This window comes from Manis pentadactyla, chromosome 7, assembly GCF_030020395.1.
Source record: "Manis pentadactyla isolate mManPen7 chromosome 7, mManPen7.hap1, whole genome shotgun sequence".
NCBI classification, from domain to species: Eukaryota; Metazoa; Chordata; class Mammalia; order Pholidota; family Manidae; genus Manis; species Manis pentadactyla.
In genome coordinates this window covers 148,306,800-148,334,087 of record NC_080025.1, presented here as the reverse complement: position 1 = coordinate 148,334,087, position 27,288 = coordinate 148,306,800, and the positions used below count along the sequence as shown (strand labels likewise).

The following is a 27,288-nucleotide window of genomic DNA, read 5'->3' as shown; positions in this document are numbered from 1 at the left end:
AGCTACGTGGATGAGAGGCGTAGCCGGCTCGGCCTGCCCAGGGCTGTCCTCCGGAGACCCATCACAGGACTGCCAAGATTCTGTGGACTGGGACACAGAGCAAACAGCACACGGCACAGGGCAGGGGCCGGTGCCCACACGGACTGGCATCCCGGGAACACGCCATGGGGTGAGCAGTCAGGCTCCAGTCTTCAAGGGCACCCAGCCTACAAAAAGCTTCCATAGCAAAGCATACGGCCTGGCAAATGGCCAGGCCTGTGGTATAAGCCACATGCTGCTCTTTGCCGCTGTTCCTGTGTGAGCGGCCCGGCCCGGCCCGGCCCTGCAGACCCCATGCAGCGTGGTCAGCCAGACTGCACGCAGAGCCCAAGAATAAGAACTGACAGCAACGAGCAAGTTCTCCACCCTATTAGTGACTTAGATTGACACTCCTACCAATAAAAGTGCTGAATAATAAAGGCAATTTTCTCAAATGTAGCTGGTGAACACCAACTGTAATGCTCCTCTCAAAAACAACTTCACCAAAGAGATCCCTAAGGAGTCAAACATCTGCCTATGACATCAACTTGAGTAAATTGTTGACAGCGGTAGTTGCATTCAACACAACGCTTCAAGCAACCCAGGATGTTCACAAGTGTAAAACCAAGGCCACGGTGAAATGCTTCCTGGGACACTTCCAACAGTTACGGGGTAACAAGACTTACTCTCGCCTACCAGGTGTCCCTAGGGGCCCCCCGAGCCTGCTCCACCAAATGGGTCACCCCACCCACTGCAGGAAAACCGAGACTCACCCAAGGACCCAAGCCAAGACACTGCGGTGTGACATGTGCTTGCGCTTCTCACACGGTACAAGATCATCTAGCCCAACAGCGTGAGCTGAAGCACGCTTTCTGGCACAATTTTAATCTGTGAGATTGAAACACCCTTTCCAACATGCAACATGCCTGACCTCCCTCATCCCAACGCCCTGAAGCTGAGAAAAACCACTTAGGCATCTCTCATTTTTAACTTCGTCAGCCTTTGCATAATTTTGCAGTGCTCCTTTTAGAGCTCCTATGAGATTTTTAAAATACCTTTATCATGTCCAATAATAATACGCTAGGGTCTCTCAACACTCTACGGCACAGGGGCCATTTCTGTGTGCTTCCCAACGAGGTCCACTCAGCCAGGGGTCCTCTGCGGCCACCCACCCTTCGGCAAGCTCTCATTCCGCTTATGTCCAGAACAAAACCAAGTGGGGTGGCTTAACCGCAGCCAAAGTCTAATTTAATATTCTGGCTGGAATGCTTTGTTATCAGTGGTAATCCTGACAGATTTTATAGACTGAAAAACAAAAGAAACGCCTGTTTTTGCCCACATTTCTCTCATCCTATGACTTTAACCATATACGGTCTTTAAATGAGCTGGCACCAAATGCAACTTAGAAAAGTAGAACATACTTTGAAGAATGAAGAGAACTGTACAGCTGTTTCTTCCCTCCCCATAGAAATGTTCCATATTAAAGCGCTCAATGAACTGCTAATCATTAACATAAGAAAATCTTCATATACTTCCCAGACTGAAGAAAACACATACATGTCACCAAGTCCAGCTGCTGCCTTAGTGAACAGGAGGAGCAGTGAAGGGACACTGAAGCCTGGGCACAAATCACACACAGACACAGGAGAGCCGCAGGCCCCACTCAGGAAAGAATGCACCAAACACATTCGCGTTTATTTTCTTTTTTTTTTTTAAGCAAATGACAAAGACCCAGTTTACCAGCTTTACTTTTTTAAACCCAAGCTTAACATTACATATTTAAACAATTGTCAAAACTTACTAACTTGCCAGCATTCATGCACAACTAGAAAACATCCTCAATTTATACTAAACGAGAAATGTATTACCATTAATATCTTTCACTACTAAATACTGAGGAAAACTGCAATTATTTTTGTGGAGGATTCATCCCGGCAATGTTAACTTCACAGCAGGCTGACACTACGTGGCTCACGTTTCAAACACAATGGAAAAGCAGGTCCGTGCTGGTGTTAGTGTACGAAAGTCACGGCCACCTCAGATTACGTTTAATAAAAAAGCAAAGTGCGTACAGAGATTTACAACAATTTTAAAGACAAAAAAATGGTCCTATTATGTGGTCCCAACAATAAACTCAAAAGTCTATGACAAACAGGGCTCCGATGAGCTGCGTATAAATACTTTAGATTAGGTACAGTTATAATCAAAGTCGAGTTCGTCTGAAATCTTCAAAAAAAAAAGCTCCTGTCAATCCTCAAATGATGCTTGTTAAGAGTTAAAATTCTGCTACACGTGTGCGTTGAGCTACTTGTTATCCAAGCGCAGCGGCTGCTCCTTACCATTTATCGTCAAGGACTTTAACTGGCCGTTTTCTTCAACTTCAACTCTTTCTTGACCATTCTCGACAATCCTGGAGGATAAAATGCATTTAAAAGCTTTTTACTGGAACTAAGTATAAGTGTGGACATACATGCACGTTTTTTAAGGACTTATTTGTCATAGGTGTACATGAAATCACTGATTTTGAGGCTGGAAAAACACAGTTGAGGCCAACCTAGTGATGATAAATCTGTCTTTAAATAGATATATTCTGACAGACCCTATTTTGTCTCAAATACAATACAGCTTAACACTAATACGTACAAGCACAGGTACTGTTAATCAAAATGGTAAAAAGGTTTTCCATTTACCATTCAACAATGCCAGCAAAACTTCATAGACCTTACTACCTTCTCTAACACTGCATATGGCTCTAAATAAAGTTTACTTCTAGAAAAACATTAAGCAGACGTGTACAAGGAAAACTAGCTCAGAGATTAGTGAAAGATTCTCCTGGTGCCAGACTGGACATATAGCCTGTCCTTCCCACTCTGGGCTGTGCAGAGGAGCTGTGGTACTGAGGAAACACTATGCCTACGTATTAAAATATTAAACAGAGAAGGCTGCTTACCTCTTTGTGGTGATTTTTCTGCCATTAACCATTTTAGTAGAAGTTGACACTGACTTGAAGTTGCCCATCCCACTACCACCAAATGCCGTGGAGGAGAATGAGGTGAGGCCCCCGTGACCTAGTGAACCGAAGGAAGTAAATCCTGTAGGAAAACAGCAGAGATCAGAGACAATACGTCCAATATCGACTCAATGCAGCAATTGCTGCGTTTCTCATCTTTACAGGAGACATCTGCTGTGAGCTGTGTGACTGAGACAGAATGGACCAAATCCACAGCAGAAAAAGGCCCAGGCGGACGCATGCAGAACCACGGGTGACGGAAGGACCACCAGCAGCTGCCTTCCTGCCACACCCTCCCTCCTCCGCCTTCACAGGGCCCTGCTGGTCCTCCATGGCACCCACCCTACTCACAGAGGGCATCCTGGGGCAGGTGGGGCAAGAGGAGCCTGCGTCACCCTCCAAGGGGCCACTTCACCCCAGGGGGACAAACCCAACTTGCTGACCTTCTTGCAATGTGACCATGACATCAAATCTGAATTGTTCTAAAAGCTACAGTAATTTTAGAAGAAATATTGCAAATAACTGTCTGAAAAATAAGGCTCCACGGCTGGTGGGCAATACCCTCAATCACACCACGGACTCTGGACTCTCCAGGCCACCAGAGAGGAAACCCTTCTTTCATACTGAAACCGGTCTGCCTGTTAGAGGGGCTCACTGCTTTTCCCATGTGCAAAATGTTCACATTCGGACAAAAGGCCACGCTCCCTGAACAAGACTTTGTAAGGCTCCTTAAAGGTAAGGACCAAACCTACATGCATGCCTCACATTAACCGCACATTTCTTAAGTACTACCCGTCGCCTTTTCAGCCAGCTTTCCTCTCCCCTCCCTGACACTGCCACATGTCACCTTCAGCACATTCATGGCATCTGCTGAGGATGTACTGGACAAAAGCACTAAAGGCACCTTCATGCTAATAAAGTCCAACCAAACAGACGACTCGCCCGCATGTCATCAGCATGCTATCTTGAAGAACATTTTGGGCTGCGTCACACAGGCCATCTCTGTAAAAGCACTGCCATTCCTACCACACAGCTTTTAAATAAAAATGAGAGAATCAGAAAACAGTCCCTGTTGAGAAACTAGAGGATCTTCAAAAACGAGAACCTTGAGCCTCAGCACAAGGCTGTGCCGCGGGCACACCTGTCCAGTGGACCAGCCCTTACACAGACCGCTGCTTCAGAGGCAGGGCTGGTGGGGGGCGCCTGGCCAGGCTGTGGCTGCACAGACCGTGGGTTGTGCTGAAGCCCCGCACTGGTCCCTTCAACTCGAGCCCCCCCGGGAAATTACTTGTCTGCTTCCTTTCTAACTGCCATGGAGGTTAGACTTGGTGAGACTGTCTAAGTGGATTATTCTCAGTTACTTACCCAGAAACACAATACTCCTTTTAATCAGGAATTTCATTATATGTGGACCTTTAACAGTAAGATTAGGAGTAGATTCTCAAGTATTAGATTCTTAGAAAGATTAGAAAGAAATGTAGAGGTTACTAAGCACAGGTATGTACACATAAAAAATACTGGCCTATCTACAAAGCTTTTCTATCAAAAGGAACACATGTGCTTCAAACTGCCCTCATGAGAATATTGTATTTATCATCACTAATTTCTGTTCAGATAACAAAGACTAAATCTATAGATTTAATACCTGTATCAAAAGAAGGAAATCCTCCTCCAAAAGGTGGAAATCCACTGAAGGCAGAGAAAAATGGCCCTGTCCCTCGGTTCCTGCTTCCACGGTGAGCCCTTCGATTCCCAAAAAACTCTTCAAATGAGTCTTCTAAAAACAAACATGCATTTTGTAAAGTATTTATTCACATTAATTTTTTCATGAAAGAGCTGCAATAACGGAAAATCGGTTAATGCCATGTAACACATTATTCCAAACTTGCCAAGAAGTTATAATAATGAATCTCATCTACAAAGCACAACTCAAAGTCCACCTGGCCCAGCAGTTTCAATTACTCATTAATTCAAGCTAGAGTACATTAGGGAATAAACCACCAACCAGACTGACGTAAAAATACGGTGCGTATGAAAATAATAATAAAATCGGATCATTCCTGTGCACTTCAAACCTGGGCATAGCCCTGTTTTCACACAACCTTTTACTCAAAGTCCCCGCCTGACACGGTCCCTGTTGCCGCCCTCTGAAAGGCGAAGATGCTTCACACAGATGTGGGCTGTATTCACGGAGGCTGGACTGCCTTCCTCCAACGTAGTTCAGAAATAGGAATAGAAATAAAAATGGGTTATACCAACATTTAGAGAGAATTTTACACCAAATGAGGCAAAATTTTACAGCTGGTGATTCCGGGCTGTGGACATTAGGAGTTCCTTTTACTTTTCTGTAAGCCTGACGTCACAAAGAATTTTAGAAAGGATTAGCTGGAAATCAAATCTAAATAAATATTAAAATTGGCAGACATAACATGCTTTACTTTAACAGAAAATTACTGATACAAATACTCATCACATTGCTACTCAAGACAGCAAATGTCCCTGGAAATAAAAATAAGCGCAGCCCTAACAGCTCACAGAATTTTCTGGTTGACCATCAATGAGTACTTAAGGGAAAGCATGAATTACACAAACTTCTGAAAGGTTTAGAACTGAGGTTCTAACAAAATTAGTGCTGTAATTCTTCGGGGAAATGAGAATTCCACAAAAAAATAAAAACAAGGAATCCTGAAGAAGGGTGAACTAGAAATACAAGAAGGGGAAAGAGAAAAGCAACCTGACACACATGTAACAGAATTAGTAAGGTGCGCTTTTAAGACAGGGTAGAGTGTCCCAAGCAGAGAGCTGGTAGGTAAACTTGAATTTAGTGAAATGAAAGGAGACAGCAGAGGTAACACGGTGAGCAGTGAGACTGAGCAGCCACTGAGATCCAGGATTCAACTGAGCTCTCATGACCAGGTATGACCTGAGAACGGGGCACCTCAGGTTGGCCCCGGGCAATGCACACATGGTTACGGACCTCAAGGGATGCCAAGCTTGGCAAGGCTGAGGCAGCTTCAGGAAAGCCCAGAACAGGGGCAGGGGAAAAAAGCACAGACAGACAAGCCCAGCCTCTTAGGGAGCCTGAACAGAACCCAGCCAGCCAGCTTTATCTAATGCCAAATGCAGAAAAACGGACCTGAAGAAGAAAACATTCAGACAAACCAGTCACTGCTGGCTACTGAGAGATCTAGAAAGGAGAATGCGCTGGAGGAGGCGAAGCAGAGACCTGCTCCACAGCACCTGCCAGAGGGTGTGGACGGGGGGTGCTCATTATCAAGTTGACCCAACACTGTACTCACTTTACCATAACCCCCAGAAAATGCCACTCTTTACAAATTTTAAGAAATTCATTTGTAACCATTTCCAAGTCGCTTTGTAAACAGGGCTTACAATTCCATTATTACAGTATTTAGGAGTGTGAACAGGAGTGTGAATAAACAATTTAACCAGAAACTTTATTGAAATCTAATGTTTTCTGAATTTCTCCAGACTCTATCCTAATTCAAATAAAATCCAAGCATTCTATTCAGTAACTCATGCTTTACCTTATAAGCACGGCCAACAGTCACGTTTCCTACACAGCAAACCTTCAAAACGGCAATTAGCACCCCTCCAATGGCCACCGAGGTTAAGAAACAGAAATCTTACAAACAAAAGTTTAAACTCGTTAGGAATTTACGTGACCAGCTAGCTTTAGGCTTTACCACCACACACAGTCCCTTCCCCACTGTCCGGCATGCTCCACAACCTCACTGACACTGGAGCACAGTCTGCCTGTAAAACAACATCCCCATTATTACTGCTGTGAAAAGTATCCCTTTAGGTTCAAGAATATTTAATACTTAAACAATGTTCCCAAGACTTCTGAGTGCAGCTGTCCGTGTGGATACCAGCGTCCATGTGGATACCACTATTAAGCAAGTGGTTTTAGTGTTTATATTCTAAGTTCAATAAAGACTTTCAGTTATAAAATCACCTTCTTTATAAGCTACTCCAAAAGTTGGTTTAGAGGTACATTATGAAAGTAAGGACAGTGCCTAGCCACGATCAGGAAATACAAAGAAAAGGCATCCAGGTAGGCAAGAAAGAAGTTAAACTGTCCCTGTTTGCAGATGACATGATATTGTACATAAAAAACCCTAAAGAACCCACTCCAAAACCACTAGATCTAATATCTGCATTCAGCAAAGTTGCAGGATACAAAATTAATACACAGAAATCTGTGGCATTCCTATACATTAACAATGAACTAGCAGAGAGAGAAATCAGGAAAACAATCCGATTCACAATTACATCAAAAAGAATAAAAAACCTGGGAATAAACCTAACCAAGGAAGTGAAAGACCTATACCCTGAAAACTACAAGACACTCATGAGAGAAATTAAAGAAGATACCAATAAATGGAAACACATCCCGTGCTCATGGATAGGAAGAATTAATATTGTCAAAATGGCCATCCTGCCTAAAGCAACCTACAGATTCAATGCAATCCCTATCAAAATACCAACAGCATTCTTCAACGAACTGGAACAAATAGTTCTAAAATTCATATGGAAACACAAAAGACCCCCAAACAGCCAAAGCAATCCTGAGAAGGAAGTATGAAGCTGGGGGGATTACGCTCCCTGACTTCAAGCTCTACTGCAAAGCTACAGTAATCAAGACAATTTGGTACTGGCACAAGAACAGACCCACAGACCAATGGAACAGAATAGAGAGTCCAGATATAAACCCAAACATACAGGGTCAATTAATATACAATAAAGGAGCCATGGATATACAATGAGAAAATGAGAGGCTCTTCAACAACTGGTGTTGGCAAAACTGGACAGGTACATGCAAGAGAATAAAACTGGATTATTGTCTAACCCCATACACAAAAGTAAACTCAAAATGGATCAAAGACCTGAATGTGAATCATGAAACCATAAAACTCTTAGAAGACAACATAGGCAAAAATCTCTTGAATATAAACATTAGCAACTTTTTCCTGAAGGCATCTCCTCGGGCAAGGGAAACAAGCAAAAATGAACACATGGGACTACATCAAGCTAAAAAGCTTCAGAACAGCAAAGGACACCATCAACAGAACAAAGAGGCATCCTACAGTATGGGAGAATATATTTGTAAATGGCATATCTGACAAGGGGTTAACATCTAAAATATATAAAGAACTATACACCTCAACACCCAAAAAGCAAGTAACCCAAAAATGGGCAGAGGATATAAACAGACCCTTCTCCAAAGAAGAAATTCAGATGGCCAACAGGCACAAGAAAAGATGCTCCACACATCACTAATTATCAGGGAAATGCAAATTAAAAACACAGTGAGATATCACCTCACACCAGTTAGGATGGCCAGCATCCAAAAAGACTAAGAACAACAAATATTGGAGAGGGAACCCCCCTACACTACTGGTGGGCATGCAAATTAGTTCAACCATTGTGGAAAGCAGTATGGAGGTTCCTCAAAAAACTAAAAATAGAAATACCATTTGACCCGGGAATCCCAGTCCTTGGAATTTACCCAAAGAAAACAACTTCTCAGATTCAAAAAGACATATGCACCCCTATGTTTATCGCAGCACTATTTACAATAGCCAAGATATGGAAGCAACATAAGTGTCCATCAGTAGATGAATGGATAAAGAAGATGTACATATACACAATGGAATACTATTCGGTCGTAAGAAAAAAACAAATCCTACCATTTGCAAAAACATGGATGGAGCTGGAGGATATTATGCTCAGTTAAGTAAGTCAGGCAGAGAAAGACAAGTACCAAATGATTTCCCTCATTTGTGGAGTATAATGATGAAGCAAAACTGAAGGAACAAAATAGCAGCAGACTCACAGACTCCATGAAAGGACGAGTGGTTGGTTACCATAGGGGAGGCATGTGGGAGGGCAGGTGGGGAGGGAGGGAGAAGGGGATTGTGGGGTATCATGATTGGTGCATATGGTGTGTGTGGGGTCACGGGGAAGACAGTGTAGCTCAGAGAAGACAAATAGGGACTCTGTGGCATCTGACTACACTGACGGACAGTGACTGCAATGGGGTATGGAGGGGACTCAATAATATGGGTGAATGTAAATAACCATTGTTTTTCTTGTGAAACCTTCATATGTATCAGTGATACCTTAATAAAAAAAATCAAGTCTCACAATAATGGTGACACAAGAAACATTTTTTTAACGTCATGCTTATGGGGACATGCTGTTTAAAGCAGCCCCCGTGATATGAGACAGATCCTTATTAAGAGCTTCCTATCACTGGTTTTTGCCCTTTTAAGAAGCAATATGAGAGTGTGTATGGTAAGGTATCATCTTCAGCCCCATTAAATAGCTTTTAGAAACCCTTCAACCCAGCAATGCAACTTTAGGGAAACCAGCTCATCCGGGAGGGAGACGGCTTGTGCACTGAGGGCTCAGAGCCTTACAGGCTTCCTCGCCCCCAAAGCGGCGTGTTCCCTGTGAGGGTCTGTGAGCCAGCAGTGTGGGGCACAGAGCCAGCACAAACAAGCACGCCACCTCGCTTTTCCGGAAGACCTACCACCCAGAGAAATCCAAAGGAGATTCTTCACTGTCATGGGAAAAAGCCTTTGCCGTGCTACCGTAAGCAGGTCTTCATGAATGTGACATGGCAGAGCTCGAAGTCTGGAAGGCAGGGGATACCTGTACTTATTCTGAACAGTTAAGATAACCTACTTTTCCATCAGAGGAGGTAACCAGTGAGCCTGTACAAAACAGATTTTTAAGTGGTCCAGAGTTAAGCTTTAGAGAAAAACAGGAGAGAACACGTATGTTAGCAGTGGGCTGTCGGCTGGTGGAAGACAAAGGGTGACTCCCCCCACCTCATTTGCATTTTCCAAATTCTTACACTGACTGCATGTTGTGGGATGTTCTTCAGGCGAAAAAGGATATTGCATCAGCATTTTGGAAATACATCAGTCAGACACGTCAGCATAACCAATGTGCCGCCAAGGGCTCTTCTCCCAGCCGCTAACGGGTGGCTGTAGGCAGAGCCTGTGGCCCAAGCGGGGGAGGCACTTGTGAGTACCAGCCAGGCCACGCCACCTGCAGCAACGCTAGGGCGGGAACTGCTGGGCGCCACAGGTGGTCCGCGCACACAGCCTCACCTCCTGCCTCTCACCCCCCTCCCCTCTCCCATCAGGGACGAGTGGCTTTCTATCCCGGTATTTCAGCTATGGGACATCAAGGGAAAGAGGGGACTTGGGGCCTCCCCTCCCATCTGGGGAAAGGATCGCTGGCTTTTGCAGCCGTGCACAAGACAGCAGAATGTGGCCTTGCTTTTGTCTTTACTTGGAGATTTAGTTTAAGGAGGTGATGAGAACAGCTGTCAAGGCGACAGGGGTGGGCTTGTGACTTTCAAGTCAAGGGGGTCACTTTACTTGTCAACTGGAAGGGGCCACAGGGCACCCAGGAATGTGGTCCGATGTGATTCTGGGTGTGTCTGGAGGTGCTTGTGGATGAGGTCAGCACTCAGATCACACTGAGGGAAGCAGATTGCCCTCTCAGGGTGCTGCCCTCATCTGACCTGCGGAAGGCCAACAGCCCACTAAATAAAGGGGAATTTTCTGTTTGATGGCTTCTGAAAGGGAATGCTGGCTCGTCCAGCCAGATGGCCTCGGGACCAGCCCGGCAGGTCCTGACCTAGTCAGCCTCCACGATAAAGTGAGCCAGCTCTTCATACCGATTCCTCCCTATAGACAGACACACAGAAAGACACAGAGGTATGGACCCTGCCGGCCCTTTCTGAACAACCCTAGTACAGACTTTGGAAAATAAGAAAATGCATTCTTGATCATTTTACAAGTACCTTTCGGCGAGTCTTTATTATACCCTAACACAAGTTTGTATCCTGAGACACAAGTATTACCTGAAAAAGGCGTATGTCTATATGATGTAAGGCTCTTATTTCAGTGTTCTAGGCATCCTGTATTAAACCCATCTTTAAACCTTTGTAAGATCTAGCTATTCCCTCAGAAATCTCAACTAAATCCATGAAGAGGTCCACATTAGGAAGACACTAAGCAATCTAAACAACGTCAAATTTACGGGCAAATTACACCGAACAAACGGCACGAAAAGAAGAGTGCGGACATGCCATGCGCACCCACGCCCGCACCCGCACAGAAAGCCTCAAGGCAAAGCTCGGTGTCAGAGATGCTTCAAGCCGTACATTTTCAACTTCTACGAAGATTCAGCAGCTAGACAGCACACGCACCAAGTAACAAATCAAACGCTGTGACGCAGAATGAATGCAAGCAGCCCGCTGCCAAGGGCCAGCTGACCCTACCCCGCAGCACGCACCCCCACCGCACGGGGGTCGGTGACTGGACACGCCAGCGTCTCCTCTCTTCGTGGCCTCCAGCGGCTGATGCCCCAGGGCCACAGGAAAACCAAACACAGAGGGACAAGTCCGAAAAGCATCACGGGCACTCCCCACAAAGGGAAGTGTGTATACTGCACCCTCGTTTCACAACTATGCAAAACTGGACAGCAGCCCTTAGAGAAGGGCACACGCTTACAGCCCAAAGGCCATGTGGAGCAACGGAGACGTCTGAGATTCTCTAGCCCTTCCCCCACACCATGGAATAAGCATTCCTTTACCACAATTCCTGAAGTTTTCACAAGCAGAAAACAACATATGTGGAAGGAATCTTAAATAAACAGAAACAGAAGCAAATCAAAAGTACAGCCTGCATCAGAGCTGGAGCCCTTGGGAAGACGGGTTCGGGGGCACCTCTCCACCGCGGTACCAGCACCCAAGGGTGCCGGCACTGAACAGCAGGCATGTGGTGAACATCTGCAAGCACATGGGCATCGTACTGCTCAACTCGGCACACCATCACTGCCACAGGGTGGGATTTCTACTCTCATCCTAGGGCTGGGTGGAGCACTGAATTTTTTAAGAGCTGCAAAAATCTACCCAACTCAAACACCCAAAATACACGCACTGGATCCCGATCATTCTACTCCAGACCCCAACAGAGGCCTGGTATCTCGTGAGAACCTCTACTCCACTGCAGACCAGGCACCGGGGCCATGTCTGGCCCCATGGGCCATAATTTGCCAATCCCTGATCTGGCCAGGGAGAGGAACAGTAAGCACAAACATGCCAGTCACAGGAAGGTTTTTAAGTCTACAAGAGGGGTACCCACAGAAGTACTGGAGAGATGGCAATAATCAGGGGGAGAGCCTGAAAGAAACAAACAGGAGTGAGGGCTCCCTTGTCCCTTCCTGGCAGGATGGGCGTCTCCAAAGCCTCCTCTGTGGGGCACCCCTGGTGTGCAGCAGCGACCTCACCACCTGCTGTGCCGTGCACCGGCGGCCAAGGAACAGCTCCACTTCTCAGGCAGTGGCGCCCGTGCTACAGGGACCACAGTCCCAGAGAGTCAAAAGGAGGAAGCCCCGAGTGCCAGGCCAAAGAGAGGGCCACCCGAGGACGCAGGCACACGGTGCAGCCTCGACGCAGGGCCCCACCAGCAGGGCAGCCGGCACAGCTGTCCTCAAGGCCCAGAACACAGCCTTCACAAAGGCCTTTCAAGAGAGCATTTCCTCCCCGTTGGGGGGCCTGGGGCCCTCGTCAGGGGGACCACTCTGCCTGCTAGCAATGAGCACGGCACCCACATTTGCCAATATTTTCAGTGAAGTCTTTCCAAACACCAGCTCCCCAATCCAACAGCAAGAGTCCTCAAAAATGCCAGCACCACACTTTGCTACTCTCTCCAAGGTCTCAGCTGAGCATTGCGCGACAATGGAACAGGCAGCAGGCCAAGGGGGACGACACTCACACTCCCCGCACTTGCTCAGGGCCACAGGCTCTGCAGTCCTTGTAAGTTACATAAAAAAAAACACTTCAGATAGAAACCAGCCTATGCATGATGTTCTGATATGGAGCTGAACTCTTATTTCCTGCCTTCTTTCAAGTTACACATGCACTGGTGTGACCGTGTGCAAAACTAGGTCCCTAAGCAGTTGGTGAAGGCACAGAGGTACCAGGAATTAAGTCCGGGAGGGCTGCAGGATTTTGGATTCACATGTGGGGTTCCCCCGAACATGCACCTCTGCCCCCTCATTACACGCCTTCCTAACTTCCCTGAGCATATCCAACTTTAAAGGTTTCCCCTTTCAAAACCTGCTTATTAACTGCACAGACAGCTAACTCCTTAGGAAAGACATTATAAGTTCAGCCATGGCCCCCCAAAATGATGCTGAACCCCTTAGCCCCAGCGCCTGTGTGGTGACCTAATTTGGAAACAGGGTCTCTGCAGATGATCAAGTGACCTCAGCTGTTAGCACGGGCCCTGGTCCACTGTCACTGGTGCCCTCATAACAGGGAAATCTGGACACGCCCGTAGGGGCGCCACTTGAAGACACCTATGTGCCGAGGACGGTGTGGGGCCCCCAGAAGCTGGGGAGAGGCTTGGAGGAGGTGTTTGCCTGGGAATCACCCTGGCCTCAGGCTGCTGGGCAGCTCCCACCTTCCAGCTGCCTGCCTTGCAGGAGTGGGGGGCCTCACAGGGACGTGGCGCTTGGTGCTGGCAGCCCCGGGACCCTGAAGGGCCGACACCCTGTCCTGCATGCACAGGTGTCAGCCCCGCTCAGCTAGCTGTCTGACCAAGGAGGGCCCCACGGCAGTATCACAGGAGCTCTTGACTCCGGACAGACTTTGAGCCACAGCCAGTCAGCGCGGCACAGGCGTCTCGAGCTCCGGCCCACCGTGCTCGCTCAGCAGCCCCTCACACTCCTCACTCCGCGTCCCCTGGGCCAGCCTCATCCTTGCTGGAGATGGACTCCAGCCCCTCACCCAGGAGCTCTCCCTGGCCCCGGCTACAGCCGTCACTTGGCTCATCTGCTTAAGACGTCCAGGTCCTCACTGGAAGTCACATCCACAGCCTCCCTTTCTCCCCACTCAGAGACTCGTCCACCGTCTCCTCGAACTCAGGCTGCCCCAGCTCCTGGCCAAGTCCTCGTCCACCGCCTCCTCTAACCCAGGAGAGCAAAATGCCAGGCTCACGACATCACATTCACGCCTGGCTCCTGCCCTCCTCCAGAGCCACACTCCCCGCAAGCCCGCACCACCTGCCCCACGTGCAGGCTCTCCCCACTGCCGCTGTGTTTTTTCATTCACCAAGGCTTACAAGACCGATGCCACTATGAAGGAAAAATAAACAAAATGGAATAGACTCTGTAAGCGTTTTAGGTTCTAAAATCTGGTTTTGGCTTTCCAACATGAGAATACAACTCAATAAAAATGTCAAGTTATTTTACCCAGACAGTTCTTCCAGTATTTCCTGCTAATGAGCCCACTGATAAAAGGCAACTAGCATTACTTTCTTAGGACGTCATTTCACCATGTACCGGTACCCTGTCACAGATGAAGAGATGACCCTAATCCTAACTGCCGCAAGCCCTTCTCGTCACCTTTCCCCGTGCACGCTCTGACCAGGGCTTGTCTCGGTACGCTCTGTGTCTGGGCCGTACTGAAGTCAGCTAGCCTTGGAAGTTCTACCTGCAGCCCCTCACTCTGGAGCCAGGTCTTGGTGCAGGTTTTAAAGTCAGCCTATAGGCCTCTCCTGGGAGGGAGACCCCTGCCAGGGAGGGTCCAGGCCAGCTCCGTCCCGCTGTGACGATTCTCGCAGCTCGCCCGCAAGCGCAGAACGAAGTCTGCCTGATACCCTTCACACTTTCCCATAGCTCTCTGAGTTCTGTCTCCTTTCTTCTGGGGACACTGATGGAAGACACAGAATTTCATATTCTGGTAAATGCAAAGTGCGCCTCGGTGTCTTATAACAGATTTTGAACTAAGTCTTTGGAAGGCAGAATGGGAGAGTGAAAACAGTTGGTCATGCAAAAAATAAAGACTGAAAAGTCATGGGCTGAATGGACCCTCTGACCAGGCTGGGTCACAGGACCTGGATGCTGGCAAACAGCGACTCAACCACTGCCAAAGCGGTCCCCACACGCCTGCAGCCCTACCGTCTGCGGCTGCACTGTCACTTCATGCATGTAGCAGCCGGGGAGCAGCCTCTTGTCCTGTGTGAATCCTTAGAGCCTGAAAACACAAGTCACCCAGAACGCCGACAAGAATGGGCTGAGAAGTGTCACAGGCACGCTCACCACGGGAACACACGGACGAGCCGACTGCTAAAGCCTGAGTGCCTCAGGGTCTCAAACAGGGCCTGAGTCTAGGCTCACAGTAAGACTAGTGACGTCCTCCGCTGGACCCTGAGTCCGGGAGCAGAACCCCCACCGGCACTGCTGGGTCCCCCGCCCGTGACTCCTCCAAGAGGCACACGAGGCACAGAAAGCTTTCTCTACATGCGCAGACTCACAGCTGAGAAGACGGGACTGCTAGCAGACTTTAAACAGCTTATGGGAGGTAAAAACTGTATGTTATTTATTCATACCTGATTATAATGGCTAAAAATACATTTTTAATGAGGTACCTTGGCCTATCAGATTTTTTTCCCTGAGGAAAACAAAATCTGGCTATAATTCAATCACTAAGGCCTCTTCCCTTGTACTCTCCTTTAAAGAGACCAGGCGAGATGCAGATCCTCTTTAAGGTACCTGGCCTCAGGTTAAGGGAGGCTGTCCTGTTTTGCCCTATGATGCCCCCCCAATTCCTCACCTACCCTGGGACTGAAGCCCACGGGGCCAGAAGACCGGGCCTCCCTCATGGGGCTGCCAGGGGGATTCACGCTCTCCGAACAGAACACAGGAGGTCCTCCAAAGCTGCCCTGCTCTCCAAACACTAACTGGAGTTGGCTAAAGGCTGCAATGAGATGCAAAAGTAATTTTAAGGCAGGAAAGACTGTTAAATTCTTTGTGTAAGACTCAGTAAGACTTTTTACATACAAGAAAGCCAATTAATGAAGAATATTAACATGTTATAGTCCATAACATATTTATAGGGAGCCATCCCAGTATGTATTTTGTACATTTATAATGGCAGTCATTAAAGAAGTCTCCAAAAGGCCACATACAGTCATCTGTCCAGCCCCAATTCACACTGTCCTGGCTTAGCTTCCCCTGTCCCATCTACCAAGGGATGAAAAACGAATATACACTAACACACAGGCATCTCCCCACAGCTCCCTCTGTGAGCTACTGTAACAAGTCAGGGTTTCTTACCACAGTAAAAAATAAGGAGTCTCTTGGAACCCCCACACCTGAAATAGGCTGAGGGGCTGCACATCCCAAAGGCCAACACCTACCAGACGTTGAGTGGTTAGTGGTTAGTCTTCCTCACGCCTAAGGTGGTGTGGGTAAAACTGTAGTATTTCCAGAATGTCTCGCCTGGCTTTAGTACATCTGCATATCAACAGGCAATCACACGTGGAAAGAAGTATGGCTTTAATGTATTTGCATCATTCCTCAGGGATGGAGAGTTCCTCTCCGTATCAGTGGGTAATTACCTGGGCAGCAGAGAGCTTATCTGTAGCTGAGAGGTGAGGGGGAGAGACAAGGGCCTGGACTGCAGTTCGTAAGCAATAAACGGATTTTAAACTTTATTTCTCCCTTCATCTTATTTTGGTTTTAGAGGTATTTTGCCCCGGGATTTCCTCTCTCCAGACTTACAGGTGGACAGGCGCCCACTGGTGCCCCCCGTGTTTCCTGCAGATGGAACTGCTCCTCGTCTCCCTCAAAGGCTTGCAGGTGGTCCTGGGTCTCCTCAACCAGGCTTCAGGACATGATGGGGGGAGGGCACACAGTGTGTCTCCTTCCATAAGCCAAGACAAAAATGCCGATATGCTCCCAGCAAGCCCTGACCTCCCACGGTGCCCAGCACCGGACAGCCCAGCAGTGGAGAGCAAGCGCTCCCACGGGGCCCAGCACTGCCTGTGCTTGAGACATGTGTGAGGGCAGGCGCCAGCCCCCGGAGGCAGGACCACAGCAGCAAGGGTGGGAGCACTGCGGTCTCCCGGGGCCAATGCCTCCTGCAAAAGGAACACAGGTCTACAGAGCATCTGCTATGCTGTCAGTGCTCTTAACCAGGTCAATCCACACGGACTCATAGTGTCAAGGGAAGAGCATTTCCAGGCCCCAGCATCTGCGTCCTTCCCACTGTTGTAACTGAAATGGCAAACAAGTGCATTGCAGCCAGCATAGTGAAAGAAGTGAACACATTAAAACCCTTCTTACTCACCGTGCAAGGTGTGAATTCAGAAAAATCTTCAGGGGGGGGCAGGGAACGTTTAGAGGCCCTACGCTCTGAGGATACGACATACAATGGAAACTAAGCAGAAAGGCTCGCCAGCCTTCCACGTCCTGCTACACCAAGAACACGACGACCAGACAGTGAACTTACCAAAGAAGTCAAATGAAAGCGGGTCCGTTGCGCCAAAAAATTCCCTGAAGACGTCTTCTGGATTGCGGAATGTGAAGCCATACTCGAACGGACCGTCAAAGTGGCCCCCGCCTGTGGACGCAGAGCACAGCTCTTAGCTCCCAGCCGTGGGCGCAGGCGGCAGCTGCTGCTCTGCAGACTCCGGAGGCCGTGGCCTCAGGGTGAAGGTGTTCCACAGGGCTAGCGCTCCCCGCTGAAGGCGGGAGGCCTGCCTGACCCCGGCGGTGTGTGATTGCAGGTGCAGGGTGCGTGGGCCCGAGCCCTTCCGGGCCACAGAGCGCCGCTCACCAGCATGCTCTCGCAATCCCTCTACTGCGGTCAGCACACAGTGCCGCGTGCCGACCTCATCATGTCAGCAAACAGCCCGTGAGCCACGAGGCGCATGCTCACTGGCGCGACTTGTCTGACTGCGGCATCCACCTCCAGGCCACGGCGTGCGGTGAGGCGGGCACCACACGGACCTCACTCACCACCAGCAGTGGTTGTTGGTTTTTCAACAGAATCTGTTTTTTAAGCCGTAAGGACATTCTGACGCGACATCAGGCACTGGGCTGGAATGCACACTCACAGTGAGATACTACTGTAAGAATGTAAGTTACTTCCTAGCTACACCAAGTACATCAACACAGACTTTCTAGTCTCAAGACTTTTAATTGGCTTCTTCAATGTGGTCAACCTGTTCTTTGTCTCCCTGATGGAATCCACTCTCTAGGCTGCCTCTGTATTCGCTGAAACAACTCTAAGAGAACGGGCAAACTCAACCTGTCCAGACCTTGCTGCCCAAGCGGCTCCTTGCACCCGTTAAGACCAAGGAAAAATTAAGAGGTACATACCTCCACCTCCGCCATTCAATCCTTCTTTGCCATATCTGTCATAGATGTCCCGTTTTTTAGCTATAAATTCAAAAAGCAAAGTCAGTAAAGAGCAAGTTCTTTTCCCCTCAAAATTCAATGATTTCCAAAGCTGTAAATCAGAAGACCAATGCAGTTTGCACGTTTTTAGTTTTAAGGCATTATGCCTCCCTTACTTTAAATGAAGAGCAGGAAGAGGTATAATCTAAGTACGTCTCTCCTTAAAAACAACTAACATGATCATAAATATTTAAATATTTCACTCCAGTGCCCACAGTGCCTATGCATACATTAATTAAAATCGCATTTCAGAGTTACAAAATTATCCCAACCCTAGAAGTCCAAATGGGGGCTAAGATCTGTGGTTCAGAGAAAAAGAAGACAGGGCCTTGGGGAGGGTAGTAAACACATGTACCAAAAGCTAGAAAGAGAACTGGCCCCAACCCTAAAGGTTTAACCCCAGCCTTCCTGGTGTTCTACTGTCCTTCTATAATAAGAACAGACCTGCTTGGACACATACATCCTTCTGATACACCCTGTGTGCTCCCCCTAACTTCGTGCTCCCTGGAACCTTGCTGTACAGCAGCAGGGGCCTGGGGGCAAGGCGCTCACAGCCAGTATGCAGCAGAAGGCATGCAGAACCCCTGGAAGAGCAGGACCCGTGCCAGGCCTCCAGGGGCAGCCCCAGGCCAGACGCCTAACCACGCTCTCCTTCAGACACAGCACAGCATTTCCACGGGCACTTGAAGGCTCTCTGCCAAATACCAAGTCTGAATTTCTTTCTCAGTTTTTCTCATTTCCTGACCTGTGAAATCCGCAAATCTGGGTGTGCTGGAGCAGCAGGTAAGGATCAAACGACAGAGACTGAGGTCGCCTGGGGTCCACCCAGCTCAGAAGCCACCCACCAGACCTCCAATGCTGTATTTCAAAGACACTGCCGACATCAATTTGCCTGCTTTCCAACTCGAGAAATAAAATGTCTGGGACTCCCTCTCCGGCCAAGAAAGGGGTCAAACAATGGCAGTTGCGTGCTGTCACTGTCCGCACAGCGGACGGCCGCCTGGAGCTCACTCTACAGTCAAAACACCTTCCGATTCTGACCCCGGTCCAGCACCGACACACCAGCACAGACACCCAGCATCCCTCCCTGTGGCCAGTCAGCCAGCCTCTGACCTTACAAACACCTGTGCCTTGACTCACACCAGGGCACCCAGCACTACCCCTCCTCGCAAGGTGGCGCTGGTGGTTTTCCAGTTTTCTTACCAGGTTCCATGCTGTGCACCTGGCCCAGGACCCACACAGTCTTTCCTGCACCAAGAACCTGCTGACAGGCAGCAGCTACCAGCTACCAGTGGCCTTAGTCATGATGCCAGGCTACAGGACCTAACTCTTAGTAACACCCAATACTGATGCCCAGGCTCTGGGCTGGAAGACACACCCACAAGTCCCAAAGTCTCAACCCTGTCTGCATGCTCAATTCCTGATTCCTGGAGCCAAGGAAGTCCTATCAAGTAGTAAAAATCAATATATTAGCAAAGTGTGCTTAAGTAGGGCCATGGGGGTTAGAGGTCACCGTACCTCCACCCAGAGGCCTGTGCACAGATCTACCCTCCAGTCTCCAGACCAGGGCATTAACCAAGTTTAAAGAGAGTCACCCTAGGACAACTCACCAGGAAGCCGGGGCGCCACAGCACTCAGAGGTAAAGCAGTCACCAGGACAAACACAACATCTTCACAAGGAGAGACCTCCTTCGCTAGGCCCCGACCTCAGCCAGCCTGGCTACACTCTGCTGGACTTGGGGAGAGTCTGGCCTCTGGGCAGTTACTCACCATCTGATAACACCTCATACGCTTCAGCTACTTGTTTGAATTTCCTCTCCGCTTCTTCTTTATTCTCAGGATTTTTATCTGGGTGCCACTTCAATGCCAGTTTCCGGTATCTTGTAAAGAATAAAGGGGTTTGATTACAGCCGAAGTCCAAAAAATCCAACGAGTTTTGAAACATATTAAGCACATAGTTTTGGAGCTTCAAATTAGTGAAATTAGTTACCAGTTTCAATTGTAAAATCTCCCTTTCCCCCAATATGAAGTAAGTTCCAAAATCCAGACAGCATGCTCCAAACCAACATCCAGATACACACAAATGTTAAATGTGTGAGGACCATAGCTTCCCGGCATGGCCTCACGACGGGAAGGCCAAGAAAGCAGAGAGCACACGCAGAGGGCAGCCTTGGTACGTGAGCAGGCTGTCCTTCTTCTCCCACCCGCACATCCGCACCAGCCCGTCACTGTACACATCAGTGTGGTACACAGGGCCCTCTGCAACAGCACAGCCAAGTGCTCCAGCATCTTTCAGAGCCACTGATCTGGATTCAGGAGTCACTTAAAGACACTATGACCAGGTCAGTCTGTCCCAAGGTTCCATTAACAGTAACAATCATATGCTTTTTAAATACAAAAAAAAATCCTCTCTTCCAATTAGCTAACACAAGTGACACGCACTTAAGTGGGGGATGTACGGAGGGGGGAAACATGTCTCTCCAAGGCTGAGGCTGAAACAAGGACCTTAACATTTATTATTAACATAATGCTGTGGGTGTCCGAGGTGACAGCAGCACATTAGTCCTGTGTCACTGTGGACCTGAACACAAAGAGCGAGCCACCCCTCAGGTGCTACAGATCCCCTGCTAACAACGAGACCATGCAAGAAACAGGAGAACCAACGGGCCTGCCCTGATGTGCGTGGAAAGCACAAAGAAACACCTTCACATCTAGGCTGAGTGTCACTTCTGTAAGCCTCATAAGAGACCCATTTGGTTAGATGACAGGTGTGACACGTGAAGTGTAGCACATCAGATGCCTTTCGATTACATTGTACTTCACACATCTATACTCCAGCACCAAGGCAGGTGCCCAGATGGAGGAGAGCCCAGGGCTTAGGACTCGAGCGCAGTGACTGCAGGGTTCACAGGAGAAATGGGAGGAGGGCGTGGGACAGCCCCACAGTCAGTCCTCAACAAGCTTTTATCATTGCACACGAACAAAGCCCAGAGTCCACAAAACGGACGGTTCTAAGAACAGGCACCACCCGTGGCTGCAATTCTGCTCATTAAAAATAAGGCTAAAATCAGAGACGGGTAAGATTCCTCAAGGGAGGAACAACCTAAGACAGGCAGTCGCAGGGGGGCCATCAGGTGAGAAATTGGGGATCAACAGAGGTAAGGTTTAGAACCTCACCCCCCCCCCGTTTTGAGAGAAATCTTCTGCATCCGTGGATGTTTTATTGCCCTTGTCTAACTCAGATTAACACTTAGTCTACAGGCACAAACCTGATCATCTACATTTGCTCTCTTACAACAACACTAAACTATGTTTTCTACCTTTATCTTGCATCTACCTAACACCTCAGCATTTTATTAAAAAAAAATAATAATAATAATAATAATAATAAGGGAGAAATGTGGGATTCACATATAAATCAAGTATAAAAATCAAACGAATATTCATATTTGACCTGATTGTTTATAGTTCATAATGCGTGATCAAAACCGAAAGTTTCTGTGATGACTGCCCTTGTACTGTCCACCATGTAAGAACTTATTATTCACTATGTAAGAATTTGTTCACCGTGTAAGAACTTGTTCGTTATGCTTCAGAAGATTGGAGACTGACGAGAATTAGGCTTGGGGTGGATTAATGATTGTGCATTGAGCATTGACTCCCCTATACAGAATTTTATTGTTGTTAACAACCATTTGATCAATAAATATGAGAGATGCCCTCTCAAAAAAAAAAATAAGGCTAAATCTAGTCTAAGTCAATATGTATTCAACTGCACACTTAACAGGAAAATCTTATTCCTCTTAAAGGTAATAGCATTTTCTAAATTCATACTTCAAATGCATCCTGGAGACAATGATCGACTCACAGACTCACAGAAACTAAACCCAATCAGCTTTCTAATTGCATCTAGCATAACAAAGCATTAATCAAAGACTCACGTACGATTTGTTCACTCGGGTACTGTACCATGGTATTACTGGCTATGAACTGCTACCAGGGGTGAGGAACCCCAATGCACTGGCACTACAGCCCTCACCCACCTGACTCCGCCAAGCAGGCTGACTAGTGGCTTCTGGACTGAGTCTGTCGCATGGAGGTTCTGCAAGCAGCTTCGGGCATGCCCAGAACAGTGGTCAGCCTGCCTGCTAGGTCAGCATTTAAAATGAACCATTTGGTTAAAAAACCCTGAATTTCCCCCCTTTGCAGATCTCTAGGTCCTGCAGAATAGACTTTATTATATACTAACAAAAAAACTGGTTCCCACAATACACACTAAAACCCAATTTCCCATTATTCCAGGCTTATGGCTCTCTCTTGCCGTGCCAGAACTCTAACACCTACTGAATGACGTTTTTGCTGCAGGTCAGTGTCACATGAATCAGACTGACCCATTCTCCTTGATGCTGGCCAGCCACCTGGGACCTGAGCCATGCCCCTCCCAAGGGCCCTGGTCACAAGGCAGAGAAGGACAGACGGGGGTGCAGCTTGCAAATGTGAAGGCAGCCACAGCAGGCTCTCATGGCACAGGCTGGGGACGCGCCACAGCCGCAGCAGGGACGTCATGGTGCCGCCCTCTGGGAAGGCCAGCCGACTCCAATTCTAAGGCCAATGCCAAAGTTCTCTGGAATCAGCTCTCTTCCTCAGCAGGTTTCTCACCTACTTCCAGCAGACACGAAATCCACTGCTCCAGAGAGGAAACCAAGTGACCTTCCTACCCCTGAATGCCAAATGACAAGATGGGCCTAGGTCTGAGAAAGCTCATTTGTTAACTGTGCTGACATTTAAACTAAGCTGCAGCATTCAAAGGCTGTTACACTGTATTGTGTCATTTGAACAGGCAATGTACAGTCATACCACCCAATCACATGGGCACAACTGCATGCACTTCAGTATTTTGGAAATGCAATTACTTACGCCTTTTTAATATCCTCAGCCGAGGCATGTCTCTGCACGCCCAGGACTTCATAGTAATCCACCATGTTTTAACAGGCTGCTGGAATGAGCCCTGAAATTAGAAATCCACATTAGTGACAAGACTCAGGGCTGGGTTCAACATGGGGGCAGTGACAGAGCAACAGGGGAGGGGACGCCAGCTCACCTCAGTGCTGACCACCAGCCTGCCGGTCTAGGGCCTGGTCTGGGAACACATTCTGGACTTGTGCCCTAAGACCCTTCTTGATATAGAATAAAAGCTCTGAAGCAGCCTAATAATAGCCTAAACTAAATAAAATTACCAGGTGACTCTGAGGCAGAGGCTCAGTTCCCACCTGACCACCAGCTGGCAGGCCCTCGGTAGCTCCCGGTCTGACACAGGCCACGCTTGGGGCTTCAGGTGCCACCTCCCCTTGGGGCATCCCCATGGCAGGCAGTGCGCAAGGCTGCAGGCCACCAGGACACAAGGCCGCTGCCCTGAGGGAGCCGCCCGGGGCCACAGCCTCCTCACAGCAGGCAGCCCTCCCACACAGCCCCTGGAGAAAGAGAACGTGTTTGACTGCAGGACTGTTAATACAACACCCCTCTGGCTTCTCACTCCCATCCACCCGCTCAACAACGTGCCAGAGCGGCTGCCAGCACCAGGCAGAAGGCATCCCTGCAGGTGACGCGTCAGCCGCAGAGAAGCTGGTCGCTGGCAAGTCCTCAGGGCAGGACAGGGAGCACGCGTTCTGTTCCTACCACCTCTAAAGGGTTTCGTCTTAGGCCCCACACGCCGGAAAGGAACTACACACATCAAGATGTGAACCTAACGAGTTCACGTCTTTACATCTGACTGGCTGTACCGCCTCGTTACACCGGTGAGCACCCACCTGCGCGGTCAGGCCTCCCCCCGCCAGCAGCACTGAACCACCTCACCCAGCGGCTTCCATCAGGCAACGCCTCCTTTAGCCTTCCCAGAAACTCTAGTGTTAATTTTCCCAACAAATATTCTGACTTTAAACAGAGTTCATAGCTTCCTAAGGTCATGTTGCTGAAGCTGACAGCGTAGCTGGTAGTGTCACAATGAGGAAGTATTCCACTTCTCAGACAAGACACACAGGCATATTGTATTTTTACTTCCCAAGGCTGGGGAGCCGCCCACGGAGAAGCGCCTTGCATTATGAGCACACTCAGCATGCCTGCCCCCCACCATCCAATGTTCACAGGGGACTCCGTGTGCAGGGTCAGGAAGAAGCACACAGAGGAAATCTGCTTCCTATCAGTACAGGGACAACACAAGAAAAACAAAACTATCACAGGATGATCTAAAATAGAACCCCCTTCTCTTATCATCTTGCAACAGAAATTATTAGGTAAAATCCAATAAAGAGATGTAAAGAGACAACTGAACTCTCCGGAAGGAAGAAGTTGAAGCACCAGAAACCTCCAGGGACCTGCGCCAGGAGAGGGAGGATGTGCTGCGGGTGGAGGATGAGGGCCGCCTTCTCGGGACGGGACTCACTTCTGAGGCACAGGAAACCAGTGGCTTCAATGATTCCCAAAAAGATTTTGGCTCCTCAAAGGGCTGTTAATTACAAGAAAGCAGAACAACTCTCTCCAGTGAACTGCAAAGAGGAGGCAAAGAGGATCCCCTGAGAATGTGAAGCCAGCGGCCTCAGACCCACAGGATGGGCTCTCATTCACTTCATTAAACCACAATGTTCTGAGCTCCCCACGACTATCAAACATCGTGATCCCCAGGTGCAGGGAACTAAAGCCGAGCTGGAGAAATGAGTATCTCCACAACCCAGGCCACAAAGAATCCAGCAGAAAATATAATCCCTGCTGAAGAGGAGCTGACAACTGCATTCCAATCAAGGAAAGCATCAGGATGAGTAAGAACACCTCCAAGAATCTAAAAAATAAGAACTGAAAGGCAACACAAAGTAAAGTTCTCATCAAATAATCCCAAACACAAAAGGAAACCACAGTGGGGTGAGGGTTGGGGGCAATGGCTCCTCTGGAAGTGACCCAAAGTGATTCTAACACTATTACTAACATGGCCGTAGAAATTTAGACAGATTAAATAGAGCGGAAGAGAGTTAGGAATGTGGAAGTGTGATCTGAGGAATGATCCAGGGAAGTACAAAGACCTAGACATAGAGTAAGGAGATAAAACATAAATCTAAAGATAAGCCAGGGACCAAGTTCAAAGAACAGGTGATTCTGAAACTAGCTACTAATGTGCAAAACTGCTGACATACAACAGGGTCGACTCCTCCTGCCCCAGCTTGACCCACATGTGGTTGGCTGAAGCACTCACATTTAAGGTGTATGACATATTTTGATATATATATACACTGTCAAGTGATTACAATCAAACTAATCACCTCAAAAGGATACCTTTTCCTTGCTATACTGAGAACTCTTTTAACATCTACTCCTGGCAAATTTCAAGTACACAGTATGTTATTATTAACACAGCCACCACGTTGTACACCAGGTCTCCATAGCTTGCTTTAGGGCTAAAGCTGTTGCCCACTGACAAACATCTCCCCATTCCCCCCACCCTCAAGTTAACCTCTCTTCCAGTCTCGGTTCCCATGAGTCCGACTTCCTTAGACTCCTCCTGTGAGTAAAGTCAGGCAGCTCTTATCAGTCTCTGCCTGGGTTTTCTCTCACTCAGAACAGTGTCCTGGTTCATCTGTATTACTGCAAATAGCAGTGGTTCCTTCTTTAAGGCTGAGTACTATTCCACTCTATGGAATATTCCATTGATTTTCAGATTCTTTCATTAGTTGGGGAGTGGGAAAATATAATGCTGCTAAAATGTAAGGATAAATAAACACTAACAGAACACAAATGTGAAGGCATTATGCAAATCAAAGTTAAGTCAGAGAAAAAATTAGGACTGCAAGATCTCACTCGTGTAGAATCAACAAAGACCAAAAAACAGGAGAATGGTAGTCACCAAAGGCTGGGGGTTGGAGCCATTGAGGACATTTTGCTCAGAGGGCACAGACCTGCAGTTAGAAGACAAGTAAGTTCTGGTGATTATCATCAATAGTACTGATTATATACTTATGAGCTGCTACAAGACCAGTTTTTGAAATGTTAAGATGAGGATGTGTTAATGTGCATGATAATCATGTTGCACTGTATCTCAAATAAACAGCATCTCAATTTTTTTTTATTAAACTTTAAACAAGAAAAACAAAATGCAATCTTACCAACTGAGAGGGAGAGGCACACAGGGATCTTTTAAGAAAAGTGTTAAGACAGGATGTAAAAAAAATTAATTTAAACACAGCAGGTACAACTGTAAGTGTTCTACAAACTCATTAATTCAAATGCTTCAGTAAAAACAACTGTAAATGAGCAAAGATCATATTCTAAAACTGGATTTTTGTTTTGTTTTTCCAGCTTTATTGAAATCACAGTCGATTGTATTGTAAGTAAGTTTAGGCATCATGTACACTGCACCTAATTCCATTAGAACTAAATTAAAAAAAAAAAAAACCACACTGTTTCCCAGAGACAAAAATTCAAACTCACGGGGCAGGAAAGATGCACACGGCAATCATTAAGAAAGCCGGAAGAGCAGCGAGACCCTCAGAGTGACGCAGGACCAGAAGCATCGCCAGGTCAACGACTTCACAAGGATAATGGCCTCTAAGTGTAGCCTCAAACATCCCCATCAGCAATGACATTAACTGTGAGAAGGAAACATTCAGGACGCCAGGAGCTGAGGGCAAAGGGAGAGTTACAGGGGAGTGGACAGTTTCCCTGTGGGAGGACAACAGCCTGGAGAGGACAGAGGGATGGATACCTGACTCAGTGCCTGTACTCAATGTCACTAAGCGGCACATGTAAAAATGGTTAACAGATTAGATTTTATGTTATGTAAAAACTCAAGTCATGTTAAGATTTATAACTTTCTTAAAGTTTTTTCATGTGAAATTTTATGTTACTTACATGTTAAGTTTCCTAACTACTACTTTTTAAAAGATAGAGCTACATCATATGAAGCACTAAGTTAAGCTTGTAAG

At 47.6% G+C, this 27,288-nt stretch overlaps 1 protein-coding gene across 3 annotated transcripts in view; it reads right to left on the bottom strand.

Moving 5' to 3' along the window:
• Positions 1–27,288, bottom strand: part of DNAJB6 (DnaJ heat shock protein family (Hsp40) member B6) — a 71,187-nt gene that overhangs the window by 18,372 nt on the left and 25,527 nt on the right. For 2 of the 3 annotated variants that reach the window (XM_057504945.1, XM_036899481.2), the window contains exons 2-8: positions 23,240–23,330; positions 20,093–20,202; positions 18,245–18,304; positions 17,373–17,483; positions 4,674–4,805; positions 2,969–3,110; positions 2,358–2,428 (exon numbers count right to left, since the gene is read on the bottom strand). In XM_057504945.1, the coding sequence (XP_057360928.1) occupies positions 2,358–2,428; positions 2,969–3,110; positions 4,674–4,805; positions 17,373–17,483; positions 18,245–18,304; positions 20,093–20,202; positions 23,240–23,304 (691 nt within the window). In that variant the 5' untranslated portion in view covers positions 23,305–23,330. The remainder of the gene's footprint in view (positions 1–2,357; positions 2,429–2,968; positions 3,111–4,673; positions 4,806–17,372; positions 17,484–18,244; positions 18,305–20,092; positions 20,203–23,239; positions 23,331–27,288) is intronic. The other variant, XM_036899482.2, reaches the window with a different exon arrangement.